This window comes from Apium graveolens, chromosome 11 (genome assembly GCF_009905375.1).
Source record: "Apium graveolens cultivar Ventura chromosome 11, ASM990537v1, whole genome shotgun sequence".
NCBI classification, from domain to species: domain Eukaryota; kingdom Viridiplantae; phylum Streptophyta; class Magnoliopsida; order Apiales; family Apiaceae; genus Apium; species Apium graveolens.
In genome coordinates, this window is record NC_133657.1 from 206,377,171 (window position 1) to 206,403,944 (window position 26,774).

The following is a 26,774-nucleotide window of genomic DNA, read 5'->3' on the forward strand; positions in this document are numbered from 1 at the left end:
CATTTCATTTTCGTACAAACACCCATCTATTCCCGATGGGGATCACACCAGCTGGGGTTCAGACTGCAGGTCCAAATTCATTTCTCTTGCGCAAGGATTGTAATTCTTCATGTATTGCAATTTTCCATTTTGGCCAATCATCTCTTTGTCGACATTCTTCCACACTTTATAGTTCAGGATCGGAGTTCATAATAATATCAGATGCCACGGAAAAAACATATACATCATCAACCTCAATACTCCCATGATCCAGTAATTTCGCGTTACAGACATAATTCATTGAGATCTCATAATTTTCAGGTACCTTTGCTTCTGTGGAAGCATTTGCCACTTCTGGGGCATGTGCCATTTCTGGGGCAACATTCTCTTCTGGAGGCAATCCCACGTCTGGGAGTTTTGTTATAGCCACTTCGGGGACTTGAACCTCTTCAGAAGGTAATACCACTTCTGGGGTATTTTCTGGAACACTTGCCACTTCAGGGGGCAGGTCCAATTAATTTTCGTTTTCGTGGTACAACATCTTTTGCACCAACAGGTCAACCACGCTTCTGGCGTGACTTTGAATCACCAATCAATTCTTCAGGAATTGATTTCTTAGTAGGGATTTCAACTCGTGCCGGAGCATTAACAACATGTATATGTGACCTTATAATATGTCTAGAGTCACTAAAAACATCCGACATTTGATTAGCAATATTTTGCATATGAATAATTCTTTGAACTTCAGATTCACATTGATTAGTACGTGAATCAATAGAATTTAATCCTGATGCATTTCATGATATTTCAGAATTTAATTTATGCAAATCATTATCTCCCCCTAATTTAGGGAACATGGATTCATCACAATGACAATCAACATATCTAGCAGTAAACATATCACCAGTCAATGGTTCAAGGTATCTTATAATAGATGGTGAATCAAAGCCAATATATATATCAATTCTTCTTTGAGGTCCCATTTTAGATCTGTGTAGTGGTGATATAAGGACATACACAGCATAACCAAATACCTCAAAGTGAGAGATATTAGGGATTTGACCAAAAACTAATTCTTGAGGAGATTGTTTGTGGTAAGCAGATGGTCTTATCCTAATTATATTTGTAGCATGAAGTACTGCGTTACCCCAGACATATGTAGGTAGATTAACTTTTAAAAGTAAGGGGCGTGTAATAAGTTGAAGTCTTTTAATTAACAATTCCGCTAAACCATTTGTGTATGCACGTGAGCTACGGGGTGTTCGACAGAGATTTCTATTGACATACAATAATCATTAAAAGTAGGAGATGTAAATTCAAAGGCATTATCAATTCGAATTAATTTGATAGGATTATCAGGAAATTGGGCTCTTAATTTGATTATTTGAGCAAGAGCCTTGGCAAATGCTGTATTTATGGTCGAGAGTAGACAAACATGAGGCCATCTAGTTGAAACATCGATTAGGACCATGAGATATCTAAATGGTACAGATGATGGATGAATAGGACCACATATATCACCTTGAATTCTTTCTAAGAAATCTGGAGACTCATTTTGAAGTTTAACTGGAGATGGTCGAACAATTAGTTTTCCCAAAGAACATGTTGAACAAGGAAGTTCATCATGTGGCATGACCTTTTGATTCCTAAGGGGATGTCATGTAAAATTTTCTATAATTCGACGCATCATGGATACTCCTGGATGACCAAGTCTTTCCTGTCAAAGGGTGAGTGATTTTGGATCTATAATTTTGGGAGTAGTGATACTGTGAGACTCGATTACCCTAATTTCGGTTACATATAATCCATATGAGATTCATTACAATTTTTGTAAGATCTTCTTATGTTCTGAGGTGATAAGGAGATATTCTTTTTCATTTTCTCTAGTGGTTTCTACATGTAAACCATTAAGACGAATACGAATATAGAGCATCATGTATGTGAATTTGTGTCTCATTTGGTAGTATAAAACTAGCTTTCCCAAAACCCTCTATGACATTTGATGTTCCCGAAATCGTCCAAATGTGTGAGTTGGTTCTAGTCAATTTTGAGAAATATTTCTGATTTTGTAAAATTGTATGAGCGGTTGCGGAGTCAACAATGCATATATATTCCATATTTATGTTGTGTATATATAAGTGAACAACAATTTTATTATGCAAACAACGTACATAATACAAGAACATAAAACAAATACATGAAAGCGTAATGTTAAAACAAGCACGTCTAAGACATAAAATCAAAGAAATACAAATAAAATCTAGTTATCTAAATCATAATAAAGGTTAGCACCAGTGTATAATTCTTTTGAGGTCATGTTGTTTGGTTCTTCATTTAGATTATGACTAGCGAAGTTCATTTCTGCCCTTTTTCCGTTATTCTTTTTATTTGCCTCGTGGAGGTCAACTAGATGTTTCGGTGTGCGTCAAGTACGTCTTCAGTGCCCATGTTCCCCACATTTGTGACAGATATCCCAAGTATCTTCTTCTTGCGAAACCTTCTTTTTATTTGGCACTCCATGTTGCCACTTCTGGTGGTCAAAGTTGTTGTAATCATCACGCTGCCACTTCAGGTGGCTAGAGTTATAATGATTTCGAAACCGACCTCGAAAGTTTCCATTCCCACGATTTTGTCCGTAATCTCGTCCTCCTCTATGCCCTTTCCCACGCCCATTCTTCTGGAATGACGTGTTATGTACTTCAGGTAACTGGGCAGAGCCTATGAGACGTATCTGATGATTTTTCAGTAACAACTCATTATTCTTTTCAACGATAAGAAGAAGATATATCAGTTCGCTATACTTCCAAAAATTGCGCTCCCTATACTGTTGCGCCAGAATCATAGTGTTGGGGTGAAAGGTTGAAAGGGTTTTTTCTATCAAGTCAGCATCAGTAATATTTTCACCACACAAAATCAGTTTTGTGCTTATTTTGAACAAGGCAAAATTATATTCAGCGATAGATTTAAAATCTTGCAACCTTATATGTATTTAGTCATAACGGGCATGTGGGAAATTGACAAGTTTTTGGTGATCAAACCTATCTTTGAGATTGGTCCAAAGGGTGAGTGAATTTTTCATAGTTAGATATTCAGATTTTCATGGATGTGGTGTATAAGAAAAATGATAGTTTTAACATTTTGTTCAACAATTGGGGTCTTTTCTGATTTTATGATGTCTTTTAACCCGTTAGCACTAAGATGTAATTCTGCATCGAGTACCCAAGACAAATAATTATCCTTAGACATATCCAACGCAACAAACACTAATTTTACAAAATTTGTCATTCTGAATGTAAAATAAATATTAAAATATGATGCAATGCTTCACAAATATATTTAAATAATTATTTCCAAATAATAACATATTTGATACGATTAATGTAAAAGTTACGACGGCATAGCCAGCCAGAAAACTTTTGGATATTACTTGACGGCATAACCATCTTTATAACGTATAAACAGTAATATAAACGAATAACGATAATAATTAGAATCAAATGATTAAGTCTAAAACGTACCTCTTTCGTTAAATGAAACTTATTCGGGTAATACCTTCTTCGTGAATAGAGCTTACTTGGACAATATCTCATTCGTAAATAAAGCTTGCTCGTGCAGAGACTCGTGCTCTTTTGTGGAACAAGCTTGAGTTGACACGGTTTCGCGAGTAAAATTAAGTTGTGCCTCATTTGTTAAAACAAGGCTCGGCTGGCAGAGACTCGTGTTGATAACGTGTTATAAACTTTGACTGAAAATATTAGTTATGTTTAATGTAGAGAAAGTATATGAGAATAAAAGATATAAAGAGAAAGTTGTATCTCATTTCATTAGCTAATTGAGTTATTTATAGTAGTTGGTTTACAAGTCTTACTAAGTAAGTTATTTAAATCTTCTTCATTAAGTATTACAAAACTTCCTCGATAAATTTTACAAGTCTTCCTCGATAAACTCTTTACAAGTCTTCCTGATTAAGGGTGTGTTTGGTATTCCTGTTACTGACAGCAACAACAGTTTTTTGCTGAGCAGTTAAAAAACTGTTTGGTAAAATTCAAAAACTGTTTTTTGGAAAAGTGCGTTTGACCTAAAAGTTGCTGTTAGAGAAAGCAAGTCCCCCGTGCTTTTAGAAAAAAAACTGATTTTCAGATTTTGCGGGAAGCATATGCTGATTTCACCATCAAACCTTAGCAAAATCATTATTATTTTTATTTTTTTGCATCAAATCATATACATATCAAAAAAATTACCAAACAATCATCTGATTTTTACAACACTTTTTTCTAACAACCTTTTTTCTAACAGCGCCACAATTTTTAACACGAATCATAAGCATAGTCTAAGTTTATTTCTTAAGAACCTGTGCAAGCAAGATTTGAGAGACTCTTTCGATTATATTTATTCAAATATTTTAACAAAAATGAAAGAACTAGAACCTTAAACCCTAATCACTGCCCCTCTTTCAATTTCACCTCAGTCCCAACTCGTTCTCCGACTCAGTAATTACTAAAACTCGCTATTTAACTCACCCATCAGAACTCATCACAAAATGCAACCACAAAACACCGTCGATCGGAAGCCGGAGATCGTTTCTCCGGCGACTCCGATCACAACTCCGATCTCCACATTTAACCCTAACGCCACTATTCTAGAACTCATCTTAAAGCTCCGATCTTGCTTTCAGCTCCGAGACTCCGAAGAAGTCGCGGCTATTTTACAAAGCCGCGAAGATAAGATGAAGCAAAACATCACCGATCTGAAGAATCGAGAAGATAAGCTCAATTTGAGCAATATTGAGCTGAAAAATCAGTTACGAAGCTTAACTGGTAAATGCACTTGTCTCGAGGCGAGCCGCGAGAAATTTGCGGTAGAAAAGGAGAGATTTGAAGCGGAATTGAAGAAATACAAGGCGGAGCGCGAGAAATTCGATGTCGAAAAGGAGCGAATTGAAGCGGAGATTAAGAAATGTAAAGCGGAGTGTGAGGAGTATAGAGATGATAAGCTTATGGCTAAGTATGAGCTGGAGAAAGCTAGGTTGGATTTGAATATGTGGAGAGAAAAGGAGGTTATTTCCGCGGAGAGATACGAGAAGAGGATAGCGGAGAAGGAGGATGAGAATGAGAGAATGCGGGTTGAGATTGTGAAATTAAGGGAGGAGATTGTTGGTTTGGTTGACGGGAAAAAGAAAGCGGAGAATTTGGCTCCTTATTGGGAGAATTTATATAAGCAAGTTGAGCCGAATGTTATGAAATTGGAGAATGATTTGTTGATGATTTTTGCGAGTTATCCTGTGTTAGGGAAGAGTGTGGAGGAGTTGCTGCGTAGTCCTCCTGTGATTAATCCGAAATCAGGTAGTCTATTGTTTAATTTGTTGCTACGTAATACTGTTATTGTTTCTTCCGTATAACTTTTGACAAGTGTTTTGTGATCAGGATTTGGTTGATTTCAATATAATTGTTGTTCTTTTTATTTGCTAATGTCATATTATCTTGAATAATTGACTGCAATGTCCTGTCTTCAACGTTTGTCCTCGTATATGAATAATATTTAGCTGGTTTTGTGCATTTTGCTTGAATTTTTTTGATGAATTTATAGTAGTCTTGTACTTTTTAATGGTTGGAGGGGAATTATTGGGTATCACAAGTGTTCAATGTATAATGGTGATGTATGTTGTAGTGTTGTGAGTCAAGTGTCAACTCATTTACCAGGATGACATATGTGAACTCTCTGTGTGTATATATGTGGTGGTCATAAGGCAGAAACCATACTGCAATTGAAGTCTAACTAACAGAACTATCTTCGGTAGTTTTCAATTTTTGTGGATAAAAGTGACAACATAATTTAAAACTTCAGTGTAATTTCGATCCTTTTTTTCCCCAGAGGAATGGCCTCTTATTAAATTTTAGGTCTATTCCATCTTAGCGTTCTTCTGCCCTTATATAAAAAAGATTGCAAACAGACAATATTGAAACTGTCCTTTCCAGTAGTATTGCTGTCGTATTTTGCAGCTTTCCCTTTTGTTGCGGAACTATGTGGAATGGTTGTGCAAATTACACCGATCCAATTATTTGGCTTACTAGTGATCAGTTGTATCAGGGGTTTCTACAAAGAGACATACTGAAAAGTTATTGCTGGGCTAGATTAAAACTAAAGCTTATCAGAAGGCTTGGTCTAAAATTCTTGCATTTGACTTGTCCCTGAGTTATTAAAGGGACTAGATGTTTGCTTGATCAATCTAGTTGGTATACATATAGTTGCACAACTGATCTTACAAAAAAAAAGAGAGGCAGCACAATGTTGTCGTATACAATAATTATAAGAACAAAAATTGTGATTATTTTCTTGTAGCCTAAGACCTCTCTCCTTTCCTGTGTTCGGAAATTCCTTTTGTTACCCTCTATGTCAGGTGTACTTTTTAGTACTTTTATTATATCATTGGTTCATATCTTATTTACCATTATATTTGTATAAGTTTTTAAAGGTACTTCTAACCCTTCTTAGCAGTTAACAATGGCAATCTGGAGTTGGTTGAGCGGAAAACGCAAAGTAATTTATCTAAATGTGATGCGAATGCTCATGCATCACCCTGTGCTGGTTATACTGTCGACACCAGTGGTCGAGCAGATGCAGGTATAACAAATTGACTTTATATTTAATCATATATATACTTTAACATCTTATTTTCTTTTACTGCAATGACGATATTTTATAATTTGGAATTATATATCAAACTGAAAACGTAAAATTGTACATGTACAATGAACATGATAATAGGTAAATGCTCGAGTTTTAAGCTTATTATTAGTAATATAAAGAACACTAAACATATAAATCATTTGAGATGTCTTGTAAGTTAGTTATGAGTAGAGAATAGACGGCCTGTATATAATATCAGTACTAAATTGCTAATTCTTGCATCACATAAACCTTCTTGTGGTTTTGATTGGTGCAATATAATTTAAGAGTTAGCTGCCTATATAAAAAGGTAAAAGACTAGCAAAAGTAAATTATTGGCACAACCTGGTCAAACGTTGCATGTATATTATGGGAAAATAAGTAGAGTCGTTATCCTTAATTGTGTTATTGTCTAGGAAAAACAAAAAATATTAGGTAAAAGTTGGACCTACTTTCCATGGTAGGAGAATCATATACAATGTGAGCTTAGTATGAATATTACATGTATCACAACATACAGTCCTCTCTCTCTCTCTCTCTCTCTCTCTCTCCCCCCCCCTCCCCCCCTCTTTCTCTCAATAATCTTTTTGTTAAATTATGCACTCAAGCAGAGTAACCATGTAGCCAAATAGTTACTTTTCATTAATTATATTTTCACTCATAAGTTTGTATCGCTCCATTTTTGTTTCCCCTTGTACCTTTAATTTCCCCCCTTTTAAAGATCATATGAATTTACCAACAAGTTCTCGTTCTAGTGACACTCGTTTGACCTAACAATGAGGGGAGATGCAAGGTTTAATATTGTCAAAAACATCATGTAAATATTGATATCTTGTCAGCTATATATCCACTAGCCTATTTGGGCATAGTCTTTAAGATCAACTTGAGATAATGTTCAATGTCTTCTCAACAACTTCTATAGTAACCAACCAACACCTCCCTGTGTTGATCAGCTGTTACTCTTCTTACCCCTTTTTATCAGAATCTATTGTTTACGCAGAGTTTAATCATCCAATCTTTTGGCCAAAAATTTGGATAGCTTTGGGTTTTTTTTAAAATTTTTTCTAGGAATTGCATCTTTACATGCAAAATCTCAGAAAAGGTGTCAACTTCGCTACTTATCCCTTTATAATTTTGGCTAGGTTTACATAGTACACTTTCAGGTATTTTTTAATGAATTCTGATGGGTTTGTATATTTTTGTATGTGGATAGATGCCTATAAAAAACGTAAATATCAACTTGCAAAGTGAATATGTTTATTGAAGTTATGCGATATCTTTCTTGCAGGTCCAAATTCCTCTGTTATGGCGGCCATGGCCTGTGGAAAGAGAATGCCTATAGAAAATCAGGCGGTCATTGAGATTGATGACAGTGATGACGAACAGCCTATAATTGAGACAGCTTCTGCTTTAAAGGTAGGCCAACTAAGTTTTAAATCAGTTTATGAAATAAAGTATTTCGCAGGAATTTTTATTCATGAATTGTAATTTTCAGACTGATAAAGATTATGGGAGAAGTTACAACAAGGACCCTGCCTCTCAGTCAATATCTAGAGGAAAACGTCCATTAGTCTGCACCCAGAAAAATGGTGATGTTGGCGATGCTGATCGGAGTAATAAATATAAGCGCAAAACGGATTCAGCTATTTCAAACAAGGCAGACGAGAACTCCTATATAAGTGACGAGAGTATCTCTACCTTGGCCATAGAAAATTTATTTCCCAAGAAAAGGAAAAACAAACCTTTCAATTTTGAAGCTGAAATGCTAACTGCATTTAACAAAGATGACGAGCTCTGCTTAAATGCTGTTTGTGCTCTTCATAGAGTGCAGAAATGTGATGAGCTTCCCCGTGCTTCACAGTATCGAGGATTCAGTGCCATCGATACTATTAGGTATGACCAACAAACCTTTACTTTGTTAATTGAGTCCCTCTTTTGTAATTTGCATTATCTATATTTTAGCCAGTTCATTATCTTTGTTTTTGCTTCTAAATACACAATGAGTTAATTACCCTAGACCAGTGTTTGTTTTTCCTTATTATGACAATTTGCAATTAGAAACCTGCACAATTTTCTTTTTTTATACCTTGAGCCTATGCCAAAAACAGACCTGCTCGTAGACTAAGGTTCAAGGATGCACACAAACCTTGCCTCTACATCTTAGAATAGGGAAATTCAGACGAGAAACTGAGTAAGGTTCAAGGATGCACACAAACCTTACATTTCCACTTGTGTGTACTTTAAAGTAGAGACTCGTTGCGTTTTGTTTTGGAAGTCCTGTGCACATTCTTCTCTGTTTATGAGGAGATTCTGTTGAATTGATTTTGTTGTTGGTGGCCGGATTTGCTAGAAGTTCAATGTTGAGTTTTACAATTGTTCTAATTCTTCCACATTTTTTAGTTATTGGTTGATGATTGTTAAAAAATTTATCATTGTTTTATGATAATTTATATATTTGTTTATAGAAGAGGGGAGGAGGAACTGAAACCATGGCCTTTGTTACGTTGAAGACTTACCATGACCGCCAGGCTGACCCTTTAACTTAAATAAATTATTGTTGTTGATTTCAAATTCATTTAGCATTCTATTATGTAGCTATTAGCATGATTGCGAAGTACAGTAGTTGCCACTGTTTTATCAGTTCCAGCTTGTAGGTTTTTTCTTTTAAACTGTGGGCATTCCTTCGCTCCAGGTAAAAAAGAAAGAATTTCAGATTAGGCCCATCTTCTAGGTAATAATTTACAGAAACCTTTTCAAAATTAAATCATAGAATGCTAAATGAATTTGATATGAACAACATAATGAATGCTAAATGAATTTGATATGAACAACATAATGAATGCTAAATAAATTATTTCTTTTCTGATAAAAATCAATATGTGAAATCTTAGGAAACAAGTGTTTTTGACTGAATAGACAATGTATTATTTTATCAATAAAAGGTACCATTATTACAAAAAGTGAAGAGAGAGAAAATGTTTGCTTCTAATATATATTATAAAATAAGAGTTAGAAAAGGAGAGAGGTTAGCTAAAGATAAGGAATGAGAGCAACTCCAACAAGCTACTTTAACTTTATCTAAAAATAATATAATTTAATTGCCTCCTAAGCATTTAGGATCCAATTTTTTTTATCATTTCCAACAACATCTCTATTCCTATCTCTTAACTTATATTTTATTAATAAATGTACTTATTATAATGGAAAAGAGATATATGATTTTAGTAAAAAATTGAATATAATTGATGTGCATGAGTAATGAAAGAGAAGAGAAGAGGAGAGAGACTCCTAAAATAGAGGAGGAAAAATTGGCTCCTAGTTATTTGAGGAAAGAGTTAAGAGGCTCTTGTAGCTTGTTTTTCAAAAAATTTCCTCAAAATTTAACTTACGAGCTTGAAATGAGGAGTTGTTGGAGATGCTCTGAGAAGAAGATCTTAGTGATTTAAGGAATTACTAGGATATTGCTGGAGTGTTTTTTTTTCCATACATTCCTCATATTTTAGTTTAAGACTCCAAATAGGTAAGCTATTGGAGTTGCTCATCCCCATAGTGCATGAGATGAGGCAAATTTATGCATTTTGAATGGGGTCTTTATTATTAGGCGACTTGAAGTCAAGGACCTAAAGTGATTTTTAACGTTAAAAAAATGTTTGTGTAATAAAACATAACAATAAATCATCCAAATAAATACAAACTTAAAATAGAAGTTTTCACTTTTCACTTAAAGTAAAATTAAGTCATAAGTAATTTTTTTTCAAGTTTACAGTCTTTACCTACATGGCTTACTCTTCTATCTACCATGTGTAATTTACATTCTGTCCAAAATCGATTTTATGGTAGAGATGCTTGCGAATTTCCCTGTTGTTTCTGTTCTTCTTTTAACCTTGTACATGCCATCATGATGTTCTGATACATTATTTCAGGGGATCTCATTTGGCCAAGTTCCTAATTGATGGAGATCCACAAGGCAAGCTACAGAAATCTGTTGTAGAGTTGCAGGAATATGACTATAGAGGCATTGGCGAGTGCCGAAAACTAGCGAGGAACCACTTTAAGCAACTATTTCAGATATACCAAAAGGAGGAAGACCCCTTTTTTAACGAGTATCTAGTTAAGAACTATCCTAAATGACAATCTCTTAAGCTTGGGTGAAGGAATTCTTGTGGTCGTTGAAAACCTTTTTCTAACTCGCAACCTTCAAGAAACTATTACAGAGGTTGGTGAAAGCTATATAGTTGAGATAGCAGGAGGCTTTTGTAATTACTTCTGTTGTTTTAATCCTAATTCATGCCAGTAAAAAATGTTAGCTAAGCTATAACTCTGTAATATTGTGGAAAAGGGCATTTTAATTGCCAGACTTGTATAGTAGTATTGATTAGTGTATGTGTAATGTATAGGTAATCAGGTCATATTTCAGGTCTTTGTAGTTTACTGACTTCTGGAAATCATCATGATTATGAAGCTGATCTGTTTCTTCTCTTCAAATTTTCTTTTTATTCCCATTTTGCTTTACGAGTAAACATTCGGTAACACGCTGATAACTCATCATTCGAGAATCATTTTAAAAACTGTTTATGAAATTCTAGCATTTCTCGTATTTTTTAATCCCGGGTTGCTTAAATGGCATTCTAAGAAACTCTCATTCAAATTTTCACCTGTAATTGTATTTAGTATTCACAAAAACTTTTCTTATCTCAGATTTTGCAAAACGCACTGACTGATGAACTCTATGTAGTAGTAACTGTAATTGTTGCATAGACAAACAAACTTCAAACGTGATTTGTATAATTTGTATTTGAACTTAAATGTGGGACATCAATGTATATAACATAAATTTAATTTTGTATTCAAATATTTAAATATAATTATAAAGAAATTAAAATTTAATTTTTAATTAGCTTGAGCACGACATTTAAATTTTGTTTTTTTATAAACCTCCGTATAAAACAAGAAAAATCATGTAATTTTTAGATATCAATTTTAAAAGTTCAAAACAAAATCAATTTTTTCCATGGTGTGCGCATATCCACTGCCTTGATCCACTTGGCTACATCCGCCCCACCAATTTTTTTTATTTGCATTTAAAAGGATTCTTTTTTTATCATTCAAAAATTTTAGGAAGGCCAGGCCGGCCGATGGGTCTTGTTTTGCGAACATGAATCTTTGACCGGAGCCGTGCCGAGCCTAAAGGCGCACACACAATAAACGCTAATTTCTCTAAATTTGAAACATTTTTATTGATAAAATTGTTGTGTATGCTTGGAAGGTCCATCATATATTTATAATCAGAAGACTAATAAAAATGTTTCAAACTCATATAATTTGATATTTATTGTGTGTTTTTGACATATATTAGAAAAATCCTTTTAAAGTCGATAAAATTTTTAGTTACCGATTTGCATTTTAAAATACAGCCACTATTATGAAAATGCTACTAACTAATTATTTTAGTTGATCTAAATTTTCAAAAATACACTACATTTAAGTCTTGAATTCGGACAGGCACAATATAATGCAAAAAATCACTCTATTTAACTCTTGAATTGGTACAGGCACAATATTAATGCCTCCATCCACCTACTCAACAAGTTCGCTACACTTTAAATGTTTTAATTATTTTTTTGATAAATTTATGTTATTTTTTATTTGTCACTTTGATTATTGCAAACATTTAAATATGCTTTGATCATATAATTTTAATTTTTTTTATAAATTAAAATAGAAATTATTTATTTTTATTTAAAAAGAAACTGTTTGTAATTCTAACCAACCGATCAAAACATTGAAATGTGCGGAAAAGCGATAAATAAAACAAAACAAAACGGAGGGAGTATTAAATAAAAATGATAGAGCCTTAAACCCTGGTCCAGAGACTGCCCTCTTTCAACTTCACCTAACTGTGTAACTCGCTCTCTAACTCGCTCAACACTCAACACTCAACACTCGCTCTCTAACTCACTCACTGAAAATGAGACCTCAAGACATCGATCGGAAGCCGGAGATTGTTTCTCCGGCGACGCCGATCTCAACTCCGACCACCACATTTAACCCTAACGCAACTATTCTAGAACTCATCCTTAAGCTCCGATCGTGCTTTCAGCTACAAGACTCCGAACAAGTCGCCGCTATTCTACAAAGCCGCGAAGATAAGATGAAGCAAAACATTACCGATTTGAAGAATCGAGAAGATAAGCTCAATTTGAACAACATTGAGCTTAAAAATCAGTTAAAAACCCTAACTGAAAAGAATAAATCTATCGAGACGAATCGCGAGAGTTTCGATGTCGAGAAGGAGCGGATTGAGAAGGAATTGAAAAAGTGTAAAGCGGAGTGTGAGGTGTATAGAGATGATCAGATTTCGACGAAGTATGAGTTGGAGAGAGTTAGGTTAGATTTGAAGATGTCGAGAGAGAAGGAGGATGTTGCGGTGGAGAGATTCGAGAAGCGAATAGCGGAGTTGGAGAAGGAGAAGGAGGCGGAGAGGGAGAGATTTCGTGTCGAGATTGAGAAGGTGAAGGAGGAGTTGGAGAGGGAGAGAGGGAAGGGGAAGGAGGAGGTGGTTAGGTTGAAGGGAGAGATGGTAGGGATGATTGAGGTGAGGAGGAAAGCCGAGGAGACGAGCAGGTTTTGGGAGAGGAATTATAAGCAGTGTGAGCCGAGAGTGGTGAAGTTGGAGAAATTTATTTCGGAGATGTTGAGGAATGATCCTGTGTTGTTAAAGGTTGTGGAGAAGGCTCCGTTGATCCGGAATCCTCCTGCAATTCTTCCGAGATCAGGTTGTGAGTGATGTTCTTTGGAGTGTTCATCAGTGTTTTTATATTTCCATGTAATGCTGTTAGCGAGTTGATTGTGTTCCTTTATGTTTAATCTGGTTCTAGTTAGTTAAGTGTGTTCCTTTATGTTTAATCTGATTCAAAGTTATTTTGTGATCGGAATGTGGGTTGTTTTAATCTTTATCGTAGTTTCCTCTATTTGTTGGCGTTTTATATTTTTTTGAGTACTCGACTACTCTTTTAGGGCTTCTGTGTTTGTCCTATGACATGGATTAATATTCAGTTTGTTTAGTGTTTTGTGTTTAAAAGATTTAGCTGAATAACAAATAGTTATGTGAGGTTAAGACGGGAATTTGGGGTATTGTATTTGTTCAATTTTTGGGAGTAGTATTTGTTTTTTGTTAACGCGTTCTACATGGATTATGTTGCAATGTGTGAGCTATATGTGTGTATAAATGTAGTGGTCATAAGGCAGTCATCATACTATGGTCAAAGTCTACTAACAAAATCATCTTTGTTAGTCTACCATTCATGTAGAAAGAACTGACATTATATAATTATTTAGAACTTTTATGTAATCTTAATCTTATTTATCTTTGAGGAATAGCCTCTCTTTAAATTGCTGCGGCAGCGGTACATCGGGCATCTTGGCAGGTCTCTATACTCTATCAATCTTAGCCTCCTCCCGTCCGGCCCTCTATATACAAAGGATTGCGAATTAAAAATGCCTAAACCTTCTATTCCAGTAGTGTTGCAGCTGTCTTTTTTGAAGATTTTGTTCTGAAACTGTGTGGTAGGGTTATGCAATTACACCGATCCAATTATTTGTCGTACTTGTGATCATCTGGATCAGGGGTACTTTTAGTAAGAGTCATCAAATAGTTAGTGCTGGGGTAGATGAAAATCAAAGTTCATCAGAAGCTTAGTTTAAAATATCTGCATAAGACTTGTCTATGAGTTTGCAACGGCCTAGATGATTGCTTCACTAATCAAGTTGGTATTACTATATAGTTGTCCATTCATCATGCACAACTGAAATTTCTTTTTAAAGAGAGGGAGCACCATATTGTCATATGAAATCATAATAAAAAATAATTAATAAATAGCCTAAGACCCCTCCCCTTTCTCGTGTTTGGAAGTTGCTTTTCTTACCCTCTCTCAACTTTTAATATAGTAATTTTGTGGTGCTTTTGGTTCATATATCTTATTTGTCAAAAAAAATTGGATGATTATTAAAGGTACTTTTGACCCTTTTTAGCAGTTAGCAATGGTAATCTGGAGTTGGTTGATGAGAATGCTCATGCATCACCTTGTGCTGGTTCTACTGTGGAATCACCAATGGTCAACACCAACTGTCCTGCAGCTGCAGGTATAACAAACTGACTTTGTACTGAAATATATGTAACTGTAATAACTTTGTTTTCTTTTACTGCAATGACGATACTTTGTTATCTTGATTTTTTTTTTATAAAAAAAATGAAATTGTACATGGACTACAGTAACTGTGTGCACTCGAGTTTTTAGCTGATAATAGTAATATGAAGAACACACAAATCTTTTATGCCTTGTAACTTGTAAGTTACTTAAGAGTAGAGAATAAATGGCCTGTATATAATATCAGAGTTAAATTGCTAATTCTTGTATCACTTATAGCTTCTTGCGGTTTTGATTACTGCCACATAATCTTAAGCCTTAGCTTTCGCAAGCAGCAGTATTGACTCAAATTGCTTTTTTGTCATCATTCTGGCAGCTAATTTGTGACTGCCTCTGGTCTTGGGCATCAGTTGGTGATTTATATCTATATAAAAATAAATAAAAGACTAGGAAAAGGATTATTGTTTGCACATGGTCAAAACTTTACATGTATAATATGGGGAAAAAGATCAAGTAAATATCCTTAATTGTGAAATAATCAAGGAAAAAATGAAAATTATTCGGTAAAAGCTGGATCTTTGTTTTTCCCATAGTGGAAAAACGGGAAAAATGAAAATGATTCGGTTAAAGTTGGATATTTTTTTTCCCATAGTGGAAAATCATGAAGAAAGTAACCATGATAGGGGAGATCCAATGTTTAATATTGCCAAGAACATTCAATGTATACCTCATCCACCTTCAATGGTACCACCTCTAAAATCCATTGTTATCATGAAGACGACTAGTCGACAAGAAGGTACTCGGGCGCTGAGAGTCTCGAAGCCCGACTGTCGTCGACTAGTTGCTGTGACGGTCGCCAAAGAGTCTCGAAGCCCGACTTGGGGACTTCATAACCATTTTTGTGGTGTACCATGAACCAAATGACAGTACACAAGAAAATAATTATATTAAAATAGATGACTTGGCTTGATATTCATCGTATTTATGTTTTTATTTGCTTGAATATGTTTGATATATGAAATATTAATGTTTTTATGGGCTACCTATGCTTATTTAAACTTATTATTCTATTGCAGTATTGCTTTTAATTTAAATTATAAGACTGATGTGTTCAGTTATATTATATATTAAATCTAGTAATTATATGTATAATGAACACTTTGTCGACTTTTTATGACTAGTCGGGCGACTTGTCGATTAGTCTCTATGTAGGTACTCAGGCGTCGAGGCTCGACTTGGCGCCGTGATAACCAGACCTTAAAAATTACATCTTTGAAATACAAGTAATGAGTGACATTCTGTTTCTTTGTTTAACTTCGATATATCTTGTTGTAGATTTGTTCTTTCAAGTGTGTGAAGGAAGGGGAATAATCTGTTTTTATGACAAATCAATTCAGTATTAAGATGTGCATATATCATACAGTTTTGAACTTCTGCAATTAACTAAGGATCACAAAATTTTAAGACTGAAAGCTTATCATTGTTTTCCTCCTGTTTCCTAACAGAAAGTACGCTTCCCTGTGTTGATCAGCTGTTGCTTTTGTTATCCTTTTTTGTAATAGTTTATTGTTTAGTCATATTTTTTTTTTATTCTTTTCCTGAAAATGGCATCTTTACTTGCAAAATCTGAAAAAAGGTGTCAACTTCAAGACTTACCCCCTATTAACTCTGATTTAGTTTACATTGTATACTTTCAGGTATTTTATCATGTATTCTGGTGGGTCTGTATATAGTTGCTTGTGGTTAGATGGCCTATGAAAAAATGTTGATATTAATTTGCAAAGTAAAACTCTGCATTTAAGTTCTGTGATTATTTTCTAACAGGTCCAAATTCCTCTATCACGGGCTTGGCCGCTGGAATTAGAATGCCTACAGAAAATCAGGTGGTAATTGAGATTGATGATAGTGATGATGAAAAGCCTATAATTGAAACCCCTTTTGCTTCAAAGGTAAATCTGACAAAGTTTTACAGTAGTTTATAACATCAAGTAATTTGCAGGAATTTGTATTCATGTTTTGCAATCTTCAGATTAATAAAGATTTTGGAAGAAGTTACGAGAAGGACCCTGCCCCTCAATCAGTTGCTAAAGGGAAACGTCCATTAGTCTGCGCCCAGAACAATGGTGTTGATGACAGTATTACAAATAAGAAGCACAAAACGGAATCACCCTTTTCAAACAAGGCAGCAGAGAAGTCTGATTCAAGTGACGGTAGTATCAGTAGCAAGGACATTGAGGATTTACTTCCTAAGACGGTGAAAAACAACACTTTCAATTATGACCTTGAGATGCTTACTGCCTTTAACAAGGATGATGAGCTCTGCTTGAATGCTGTTTGTGCTCTTCATAGGGTGGAAAAATGTGATAAGATTCCTCGTTCTCCACAATATCGAGGATTCAGTTCCACTGATGCTACCAGGTATGACCAACGAACCTTGTGCTTTTTTAATATATTCACCCTTTATAATTTTTATTAATCCATCATCTTCATTTTTTGCTAGTTATTATCTTAATTTTTGCTTGTGAAGTCGCATTGAGTCATTTACCCTAGGCCAATGTTTGTGTTCCATTACATGACAATTAGCAATTAGCAATTTGAATCTTGCACAATTTTCTTTTTTAAACATTGAGCCAATGTTGGGAATTCCAAAGAGATATTCCGCAAATAGATGAAGTAAAATCTGAAAATTATGACTTAGATTATGGGCAACAGGGGTAGGGCTTTAGGGGAAATATTGCTTCAAGGCCTCGGACTTTCTTTCATATATGGACCTTGTGATTGCAAAATTCATTAGAGCTACTTTTGTTAATTTAAATTACAGACTAACCCAAACCAAACATATCGAATAATTCATTATATCCTGCTGGTAGTGTAACGTCTAAGGGTGTATGCAAACCTTTCCTAAACACATTAGAACAGAGAGGCAGTTTGTGTTATTTCTGGTAGAGCTTTTATTAGTTCCCCAGTTGTTTCTTTTCATTTTCTGACCTTTCTATATGGTATCATGATATTCTGGTATTTTATTCTCAGCGGAAATCAGTTGGCCAAGTTCCTCGTTGATGGGGATCCACAAGGCAAGCTACGGAAGTCTGTCAAAGAGTTGCAGCAATATGACAAGAAAGGCATCGACGAGTGCCGGAAACTAGCGAGGAATCACTACAGGCAGCTATTTCAGATATACCAAAAGGAGGAAGACCCCTTTTTCAAGGAGTATCTAGTTAAGAATTATCCTAAAAAATAAAAATATAGTCTCTTAAGAGCTCCCTGAGAAGGAATTATGTTGAGTTGGTTAAATATCACCATCCAACTAGTAATCTTTAATTCCGGCCAAGTAAAAAATTTAGCAGGTCTAACTCTAGGCTCCAATTCTCCAATATAGTAGAAAACCGGTATTAATAGCCAGACTTGTATTAGCGTATAATATAATATATTTTGGGATCATCAGGTTATATAACAAGTCTTGGCAGCTTCTGGATATATTATTATCATAATTAAGAAGCTGATCTGAAATATGATTCTTTGATTCCCGATAAAGCTACAGGCCCAAAGGAAAGTGTAGAGACTATAGACTAGGCAGACAGCTTTATCAAGCTTTTGGGCCGTTTTTGAAAATTTTTACCGAAATATTTCGCAAGTAATAGAAAAGAGGCCCTCATTTATGTTTTTTAAATAAGTTCAGTTAAAAGAAAAATTCGTTTCTACAAATTGAGGGCTCGCCTGTTTACTCAGATTATGAAGCTACCAGCCTCTTTTACTATCATTATAAGTTTGATATTTTAATTTTTAAGAAGTAAATGTTCATTTTAATATGTTACGATTACGGTTAAACCCGAAAATTTTATTTATATATCGATATAAAAAATTCAGATATTTCTAGTGCCTTGAAGTTTATATTAATGTAATGCATTTAGTGTTTGAACGGAGAATTACATCATATTCTTTGTTTTTTTGTCGGATAAGAATTATTTCGCTTCCTAAAGTAGTGGCGAAACCAGAATTTTTAAACACATTTTTCTAATTAATTCTAACCAATATACTCCCTCCGTTCCTTTCAATTGTTTACATTTTTTAGAGAGTGTCCGACACGCATTTTAAGGTGCATAAAAAGTATAGTTCTGTAATTTTTTTTTACAATTTTATTTTTTTGAATAAAAATTGAAACATTCAATTTTTATTAAGAAAAAAAAATCGTAAAAATAAGTTACATAACTATACTTTTTATGCACCTTAAAATGCGTGTCGGACACTTCCCCATAAATATAAACAATTGGAAGGGACTGAGCGAGTATTTTTTTTTAAAGAAAAATTCAGTTTAACCGAAACTTTAGCCTAGGTTAGTTTGTCAGCCTGGATATACATATTTAGAAAAAAAAATTAAGTATTGAAGTTCAATTTAACAAGGACCACCAGATATACATGTTGTAGTTCGGCTACTCTTGTGAAGGATGTAAGACAAGAAAAGTGTGATATTTGAACAAGTGTGTGAAGAAACGAGTCGATATTTGTACAGGAAAAATCCGAGAAAAAACAAGTGGGGACTGAGGGGGGATAATAAATAAATCTCATGTAACCTGCATGATAATAATTTATAGTCTGGTGTATTGTAAGTTGTAACTGGTGGGTAGTTAAATGCAAATCTAACTCAACAGGGGGGAGAATAGACAAGTCTGGTCTGTTAGATTTGAAATGCAAAGCAAAATCTTCATACATTCTGCCCCCCATCACTTTCCTGTCTGCAGGTGAGTGTGACATGCTCCCTTTAATTCATTCATTAACCATTTTTATTATTAACTCAGTAGACCTGATAAATTTATATAGTGAGATACTACAGTTTTACTAGATGCTGTTTGACCGGCTCCCTTTAAGTGTGTGCAAGTGTACACGGTGACCCAATCATTTGATTGATCGTAAAATGCATGAGCTAACATTTTGTAGAGAGGGAGTCGAGTTTCGAGCCGAGTATAATTTGAGTTAAGATTATTTGAGTCGAGCCAAGTCGGCTTGTTTAACTAAACGAGCCTAAACCTCTCCTCGAACTCCACTCGTTTAATTTCATGAGTCGAGTCGAGACGGCAGCCGGTTTTAACGAGTCGGGCGAGCTGTCTCGTTTTAATTTTACACTTAATCAAGCCTAAAACACTACTCGAAGTTGAAATTCAAAGGCCTAGGCTCGATAGATATGTATAATATTGTAACTATCGAAGCAAATGGGACAATCTCTTATGCAAATGGGACAATCTCTTTTGACTGCAGAATAAAAATAACAGTAAAATAAATGCAGTATGCTGAAAACTGAATAAAGTAAAAATACGAGGAGTTTCACTTGGTTCGGCCCTTAATCCTAGTCTATGGTCTACATCCAAGTCCCTATGCCAACTAACATAGATAATATATCATATCAGTTCTAATAAAGAACTCACGGTCTTTCCTTGATTACAAATATAGCACCAAAAAAGAAATCATTTCCCAAACTACGTTGTTATCTAACCCACTTCTATTCCTTAGCCTTCTAACTACTTTGCTATACTTTGAAATCAAGTCTTGTCATAACCCGGCACAAAGTTGATATGAATACACGAGCACAAAAATAAACAAATTGATTACAACTCAAACTATATCTTGTTCAAATGGATTTGTATCTCGAGAATAATGAACAAGAAAGTGTTTTCAGATGAAGAGAGATTGACGTGAAAGCATTAGTTGCAAATCAGATTTGTATTTATAAATAAGTTCTAACAGATTTGTTATTCAAACAACCGGATAAAATAATGTTGAAAAATGATTTGTTTGAAAATAATTTAAATAAGTCTTTGAAAGAGTAATCTGTTGGTTTGTTTGAAATAGATAAAACCAAGTAAAAGATAAGTCTTGAATGATTCAAACTTGATTTATAAGATAGGATTTGTTTGAGATAAGATGAAAAGATATATATCCAGTCAAAACATGATTTACATACACCCTAACAAACCTAAACTTCATTCCTGGAAAGTCTGATATGCAATGCTATGATCTCGGATGCTTTCAATCTGTTTTCTTCATCCTGTTGCTGAAAAAACTTATCATCATAAACACTGTAGATTAACATTCTCCCCCTTTTATGGTGATGACAAAGAGAACATAAATGCTCCCGCTATCAAAAATACTTAAGGCCTGTAAAACAGAATTAAAGACAACAGAACATATTGCAGTTTATAATCAATGAGTATCAAATATTTGAATGAGACAATTAAGGTATGAATGAGACAGTAAATAAATATGCATGAATGAAACAGTCTCAAACACATAATCAATTAACATATAACTCATAATCACTTAGCATAACAACCTATCCATAAACCACGATGTCAAGTTGCTATCCAAACACATTACATAAACCAAACCAGAATATATCAGTTAAACACATAAAACATATCCAAAAATCGAAGTTCAAACATTAACAGCATAAACAAAGTCTTAAAGCCAAATGAAACAATCACAAACTAAAACAACGCCTTTCTTCCCCTTCATCATAAAAGGGGTCTTCATTCAGAATCATCAGAAGACGAGAGATCCACTTGAGTCTTGCCCTTGCCTTTGCCTGAACCAGTGGGCTTGTCTTTGGCCTGAGAATACATAGGAGCTTTCCCATATTCAGTAAACAGCTTCTCAAAGTCATTGTGATCAGGAGCTTTGCCATCTCTATCCTTCATCCATTCGAAAATCTTCGACTTATATTCCTCCCTTGTCATGCCAAAAACGGAGGAGGCGGAACTGCTGGAAGTGGGAGAGGCGCTGTAATCTCTTCAAGGGTGCAATCACCAATCCAATCTTTCTTCTTATGCCAATACATCTTGGCTCTATCCTGCATAATTGATAATTGTTGCGACAAAAACTTTGTTTATGAACCAAGTTGGAAAAACAGTTTCACAAACTCCTTCTCCCAGGCTTTTGCCGTTGAAACCATACCTTCTTGTAACGAACCGAACTCAAGGTCAATAGTCTTAGCAACTCTCTTGTCATGAACATATAGAACGGAAAGCTTGACATTAATACCATCAAGCGACTGACACACATATTTGTTAAACAGTTCGTATGATGCTCGCATCATACTCACCTGACTAGTCAAAGAAGCTAGAGACTGTATGGACGCGAAATGCTGGTTCATGGATGCTAAATCTGCAGAGTTTTCATTGAGTTTGGCTAAGAGATAATTTAACAAAACATTTGTGTTCTGATCAAAAGGGTCTGACGCATAATTCGGTGACTTAGGAAGACCACCAAAATTCTTTTGAGTTTCATCAAACATTAACTCATTAGACTCAGAAACTAAGATACCGTTCAATGTCAAAACAGATAAATCGAATAAAATCGAAATCTTATCAGAAACAACAGTGGGGGTCAACACTTGAAAATACTTAAAAACACGAGTTAAAAGACCGGGATAAGGTAAGTGCATAGATTCGTGTTTAGCACAATGACTCATGTTTGAGATAATTAAAGAAGCCAAATCACAAGGAAATTTCTTGACAAAAATAGATAAAAGAATAGAGTCCTGAAAAGTTACTCTATCGCGACCACTTTTGCGGGGAAGGACATTAGAATGAAACAATATAAATAACAACAAAGAGACGGGAGTCAAGTCATTTACCAAGGGTTAACAGAAACCGAGACAAAAATATCACCGAGTATTGCCTTAGGTAGTTCCTCGTAATGAAGGCCTGAAATCCATTCAAAAGCTTGGTGAGTCGTGACTGGACAGGGACCTTGATCGGAAACTCCCGAAAGCTTTGCCAGTAAGTCCGTCTTGAAACACACCGGGCTTCCTTGAACCGAGGAGAAAACATTGTTTTCTGATAAGATTGAAAAATTAAAATTCAAAGGCTCGATAAATATGTATAATATTCTAACTGTCGAAGTAAATGAGACAGTCTCTTATGCAAATAGGACAGTCCCTTTACAAATGAGACATGGTATGTGACAGTCTCTTTTGACTGCAGAATGAAAATAACTGTAAAATAAACGCAGTATGCTGAAAACTGAATAAAGTAAAAACACCAGGAGTTTCACTTGGTTCAACCCTTAATCCTAGTCTAAGGCCTACATCCAAGTCCCTATGTCAACTTGCATAGAGAATGTATTATATCAATTTTAATAAAGAACTTACAGTCTTTCCTTGATTACAAATATAACACCTGAAAGAAATCTTTTCCCAAACTACCTTACTATCTAACCCACTGCTATTCCTTAGCCTTCTAGCTACTTTGCTATACTTTGAAATCAAACCTTGCCACAATCCGGCACAAAATTGATAAAATTACACAAGTACAAAAATAAATAAATTGATTATAACTCAAACTATATCTTGTTCAACTGGATTTGTATCTCGAGAATAATGAACAAGAAAGTGTTTTCAGATGAAGAGATATTGACGTGAAAGCATTAGTTGCAAATCTAAAAACATGAGTTGTGTTTATAAACAAGTTCTAACAGATTTGTTATTCAAACAACCGGATAAGATAATGTTGAAAAACGATTTGTTTGAAAACAATTTGAATAAGTCTTCGAAAGAGTAATCTGTTGATTTGTTTGAAATAGATAAACCAAGTAAAAGATAAGTCTTGAATGATTCAAACTTGGTTTTTAAGATAGAGTTTGTTTGAGATAAGATGAAAAGATATATATATTCAGTGAAAACATGATTTACATAAACCCTAACAAACCTAAACTTCATTCCTGGAAAGTATGATATGCAATGCTATGATCTCGGATGCTTTCAATCTGTTTTCTTCATTCTGTTGCTGGAAAAACTTATCATCATAAACACTGTAGATTAACAGAACTCGGCTCGTTTAATTTCACGAGCCGGCTCGAGTAAATAAACAAGTCGGAACCTCTGCCCGATGAGATCAGAATTGTAAAATAGTCAAACTAAGTTAACATGTTCCTATCATGTTTATATTAACGGAAATTTTATTTCAAGAGTAAGTTTTTTTATTTCCAAAATAAAGATTGGGCGAAAATACCAAACTGTCACCCTGCATTCACAAAAAACAACTCCTAAAAAAATTAAGGTAAGGGTAATTTGGTAATATCACGTTTTATTGCTTTGAAAAAAAAAATGTTCTGAAAATAATATTTACTTATATTAACGAGTATGGTTGGGCAATAAAATAATCATATGCAATGATCGTTAGCAATATAGCGTACCAAATTTTCCCTGAACATTTGATGAGATTCATGTATGCATATCAAAATGTTATATGCATAATATGCTATCACAACTATATGCTCCAGCTATATTCAATAACTTTTTATGTCCATTATTTATTCGAGTGAGATATACCGAATGTGTGTCTGGTAGAGTATACAATTTGTCAAGATAAGTATGTTTGTATGGATTAATATGTGCATGTAATGTAATAGCAAGACAAGCACCAATTACCCCATTCCCCCTCCGTTATACAAATTACCCGTAGTGACACGTGGACCCAAAGCACCAATTAGAAGACAGGACTATGATGGGTTGAGAGAAGGGGAAACATAAGTATTGCCTCAAATATGGCATACAAGGAAAATGCATAATTACACTCTAAATAATTAAATATATACAACCCATACATACTACATATTCATATACTTGTGTGTCCCCCAAAAACATTATAGTAAGCTTGGCCATCATACAATAATTTGTTGATTTTTAATGATTTATTCCCATGTTTTTGAGGGATGGACAAAAGGGCAGTCTATGACATGGAAATTGTGGGGGAAAATAAATAAAAACATGGATTTTTTCAATGACTGAAAATGTGCATTTCAAAGCTAGCTACTATATTTAAGTTAAGTTGAAATTGTTTTATGGCTTGTTTGCAGTGTTCTAAAAAACGCATTAAGCGGCCGTTTAAACGGAATCGGACCATTAAGCGCTTCGATTTTATGCTAATCGGATAATTAAGCGTTTTTAAAGATTAAGCGGACTTATAAACGGATTAAGCGGTTATTAAACGGATTAAACGGTCATTAAGCGGTCAAACCGATTTTGACTTGCCAAATTTTTAATTTATATATTAATATTTATTTTAATAAAACTATGACCTTGATTAAAAAATAAAAATATATAAGTTTTTAAGAAAAAATTATGTTTATATTCTTGATACTTTATTTATTTTCATTATTTTAGTATTACACATATTATTATATATATATATATATAATTTTAAATAAATATTATTTATCCGCTTATAAACCCGCTTAAAATTCCGCTTAAGCGTCCGCTTAACCGCTTAAGCGCTAGAAGGTTCTCTCTGCTTAAAACCGATTTGCGCTTTTTAGAACACTGCTTGTTTGGTAACGGGCATTTCATTTAAAATAATAAATTTTAAATGAAACAATTTGAATTTCTCATAGATCAAATTTTAAATAAAATACAAGTTTTCGAACTGACTTTAAAGAAAGTTGTATTGGGGTTCTAAAAACGTGAAAGGCATGGAGAAATATGATTAAAAAGCTTGTACAAGTAGTGTAGCATTATCTAATTTTCTTGCCTTTTGCTTTTTTATTTGGTTGTTTTTTTTTTGTTCTTTTTGTTTGTAACAAATGTAGATCATAGTATTAAGATATTAGATTTATTGCTCTGCATATAAGCTATGGAGTTTAAAATGTAGAATGTAATAAGTTTTTAAGACAGTAGAGTTCAGTACCACCTCAGGATCCCTCGTTCGATTTCCGGTAAATTCACGGATTTAAGTAGTGGGTCATTATGATGGGATTTTGTAATAACCCTTTTTACGATTAGTCGAGATGTGTGTAAGCAGACCGTCACTTTATTTCAACGTTTTCAAAAAATCTGAGAGAATTAGTCATTTAAAATGTGTCCGCTAACATTCGAGGTAACACTAAAATCAAAAACAGCACGGCATATAGGAAAATGTTATTTTCAGAGCAAACTTTTTATTTCCAGAGCTGAAAAAGCATGAAAAGATGAAATTATCTTTCAAATTGTTATTTTTTCCTTTGCTATTACTGTGTATGCACGGGCGCAGTTTTGTCTTTGATGCTTTGTTTGCTCCGGAAATTAAAAATCAGCTCTGAAAATAGCATTTCCGGGCATATAAGCTCCTGATATTTTGAAAAATTGAAAAACTAAGCATGTAACGGTAACACAGTGAGTATAAAACTAAGAATACAAGGGGATTAGTAGGGCCAAGAGGCAAGAAGTAGTTGTGAATGGGGCAATACCATCAGTAGCTCACTGACCCTAAAGAAGAGAAGAAGGGTCCCAAACCATCTCAATCTTCCACTTGCAACTGCATGCCACTCCCAGCTTTTTAGCCCCCTTAGCTTTAATAAACAAGCCATTACTGGAAGCTACTTTTGTCAATTGCTCAAGCCCCCCCTTCACCTTGTAGCCTGTGACTGTTGTGCAGTGTACTGTTACAGTATTGGCACTTGTTTATTTACATAAGGCTTTGTCAAATGAAGATGAGAATTTGGTAGATTAGGATGTGCATCATCATGCATACCTGCAGCAAACCTCCAGGGGGACCAGTTTAACAGCACCATTACCCTTTCCCCATCTTCTCTGGTATGCATAGTTGAGGGATAACTAAGAGCATCTTCAATAAGAGTGCCCAAAGACGTCTATCGAAAATGTGTTTGTAATGTTTGTTCGAGTGAACAATGTTGCGGTATGATTTGATGCAACAATCGTTTGCCCCTGACTGTCCCCTATTAATGTAAAACATATATTGGTTAAATTTTTGTGAATTTAACCAAGAGCATCTTCAATAAGAGTGTCAAAAGACGTCTATCGAAAATGTGTTTGTAATATTTGTTCGACTAAACAACATTGATCGTAATCGTGAAACCTTAACCTTTATGTAATATAATTAATCAGACTCCTGAAACTCTAAGTTAACTATACATTAGTGGTTAATTAATGTAGGGGGTTGGTCACTGACAACCGATTGTTATCAGCATAATATAACCCTCCGTGGTATGTATAAA

General features: G+C 34.5%; 3 protein-coding genes across 5 annotated transcripts; 2 read left to right on the plus strand and 1 right to left on the minus strand.

Moving 5' to 3' along the window:
* Nucleotides 1-2,416: 2,416 nt before the first annotated feature.
* On the minus strand, nt 2,417-2,821 carry LOC141696612 (uncharacterized). Its single transcript, XM_074500732.1, has one exon. The coding sequence runs from the start codon at nt 2,819-2,821 to the stop codon at nt 2,417-2,419; it is 405 nt and encodes a 134-aa protein (XP_074356833.1).
* A 1,535-nt stretch (nt 2,822-4,356) lies between these two features.
* LOC141698109 (uncharacterized) lies at nt 4,357-11,130 on the plus strand. 2 transcript variants are annotated; one of them, XM_074502719.1, is made up of 5 exons: nt 4,357-5,321; nt 6,472-6,600; nt 7,934-8,061; nt 8,141-8,538; nt 10,569-11,130. In XM_074502719.1, exons 1-5 carry the CDS (start codon nt 4,520-4,522, stop codon nt 10,774-10,776), a joined length of 1,665 nt encoding a protein of 554 aa, XP_074358820.1. In that variant the 5' UTR covers nt 4,357-4,519; the 3' UTR covers nt 10,777-11,130. The 2 variants fall into 2 exon arrangements, with proteins under 2 accessions (XP_074358820.1, XP_074358821.1); XM_074502720.1 differs by having other exon boundaries at nt 4,361-5,321; nt 6,475-6,600.
* A 1,368-nt stretch (nt 11,131-12,498) lies between these two features.
* Nucleotides 12,499-18,269, plus strand: LOC141697581 (uncharacterized). 2 transcript variants are annotated; one of them, XM_074502021.1, is made up of 5 exons: nt 12,499-13,421; nt 14,677-14,787; nt 16,617-16,741; nt 16,822-17,210; nt 17,823-18,269. In XM_074502021.1, the coding sequence occupies exons 1-5, from the start codon at nt 12,614-12,616 to the stop codon at nt 18,031-18,033; spliced, it is 1,644 nt and encodes a 547-aa protein (XP_074358122.1). In that variant the 5' UTR covers nt 12,499-12,613; the 3' UTR covers nt 18,034-18,269. The 2 variants fall into 2 exon arrangements, with proteins under 2 accessions (XP_074358122.1, XP_074358123.1); XM_074502022.1 differs by having other exon boundaries at nt 14,680-14,787.
* Nucleotides 18,270-26,774: the final 8,505 nt, after the last annotated feature.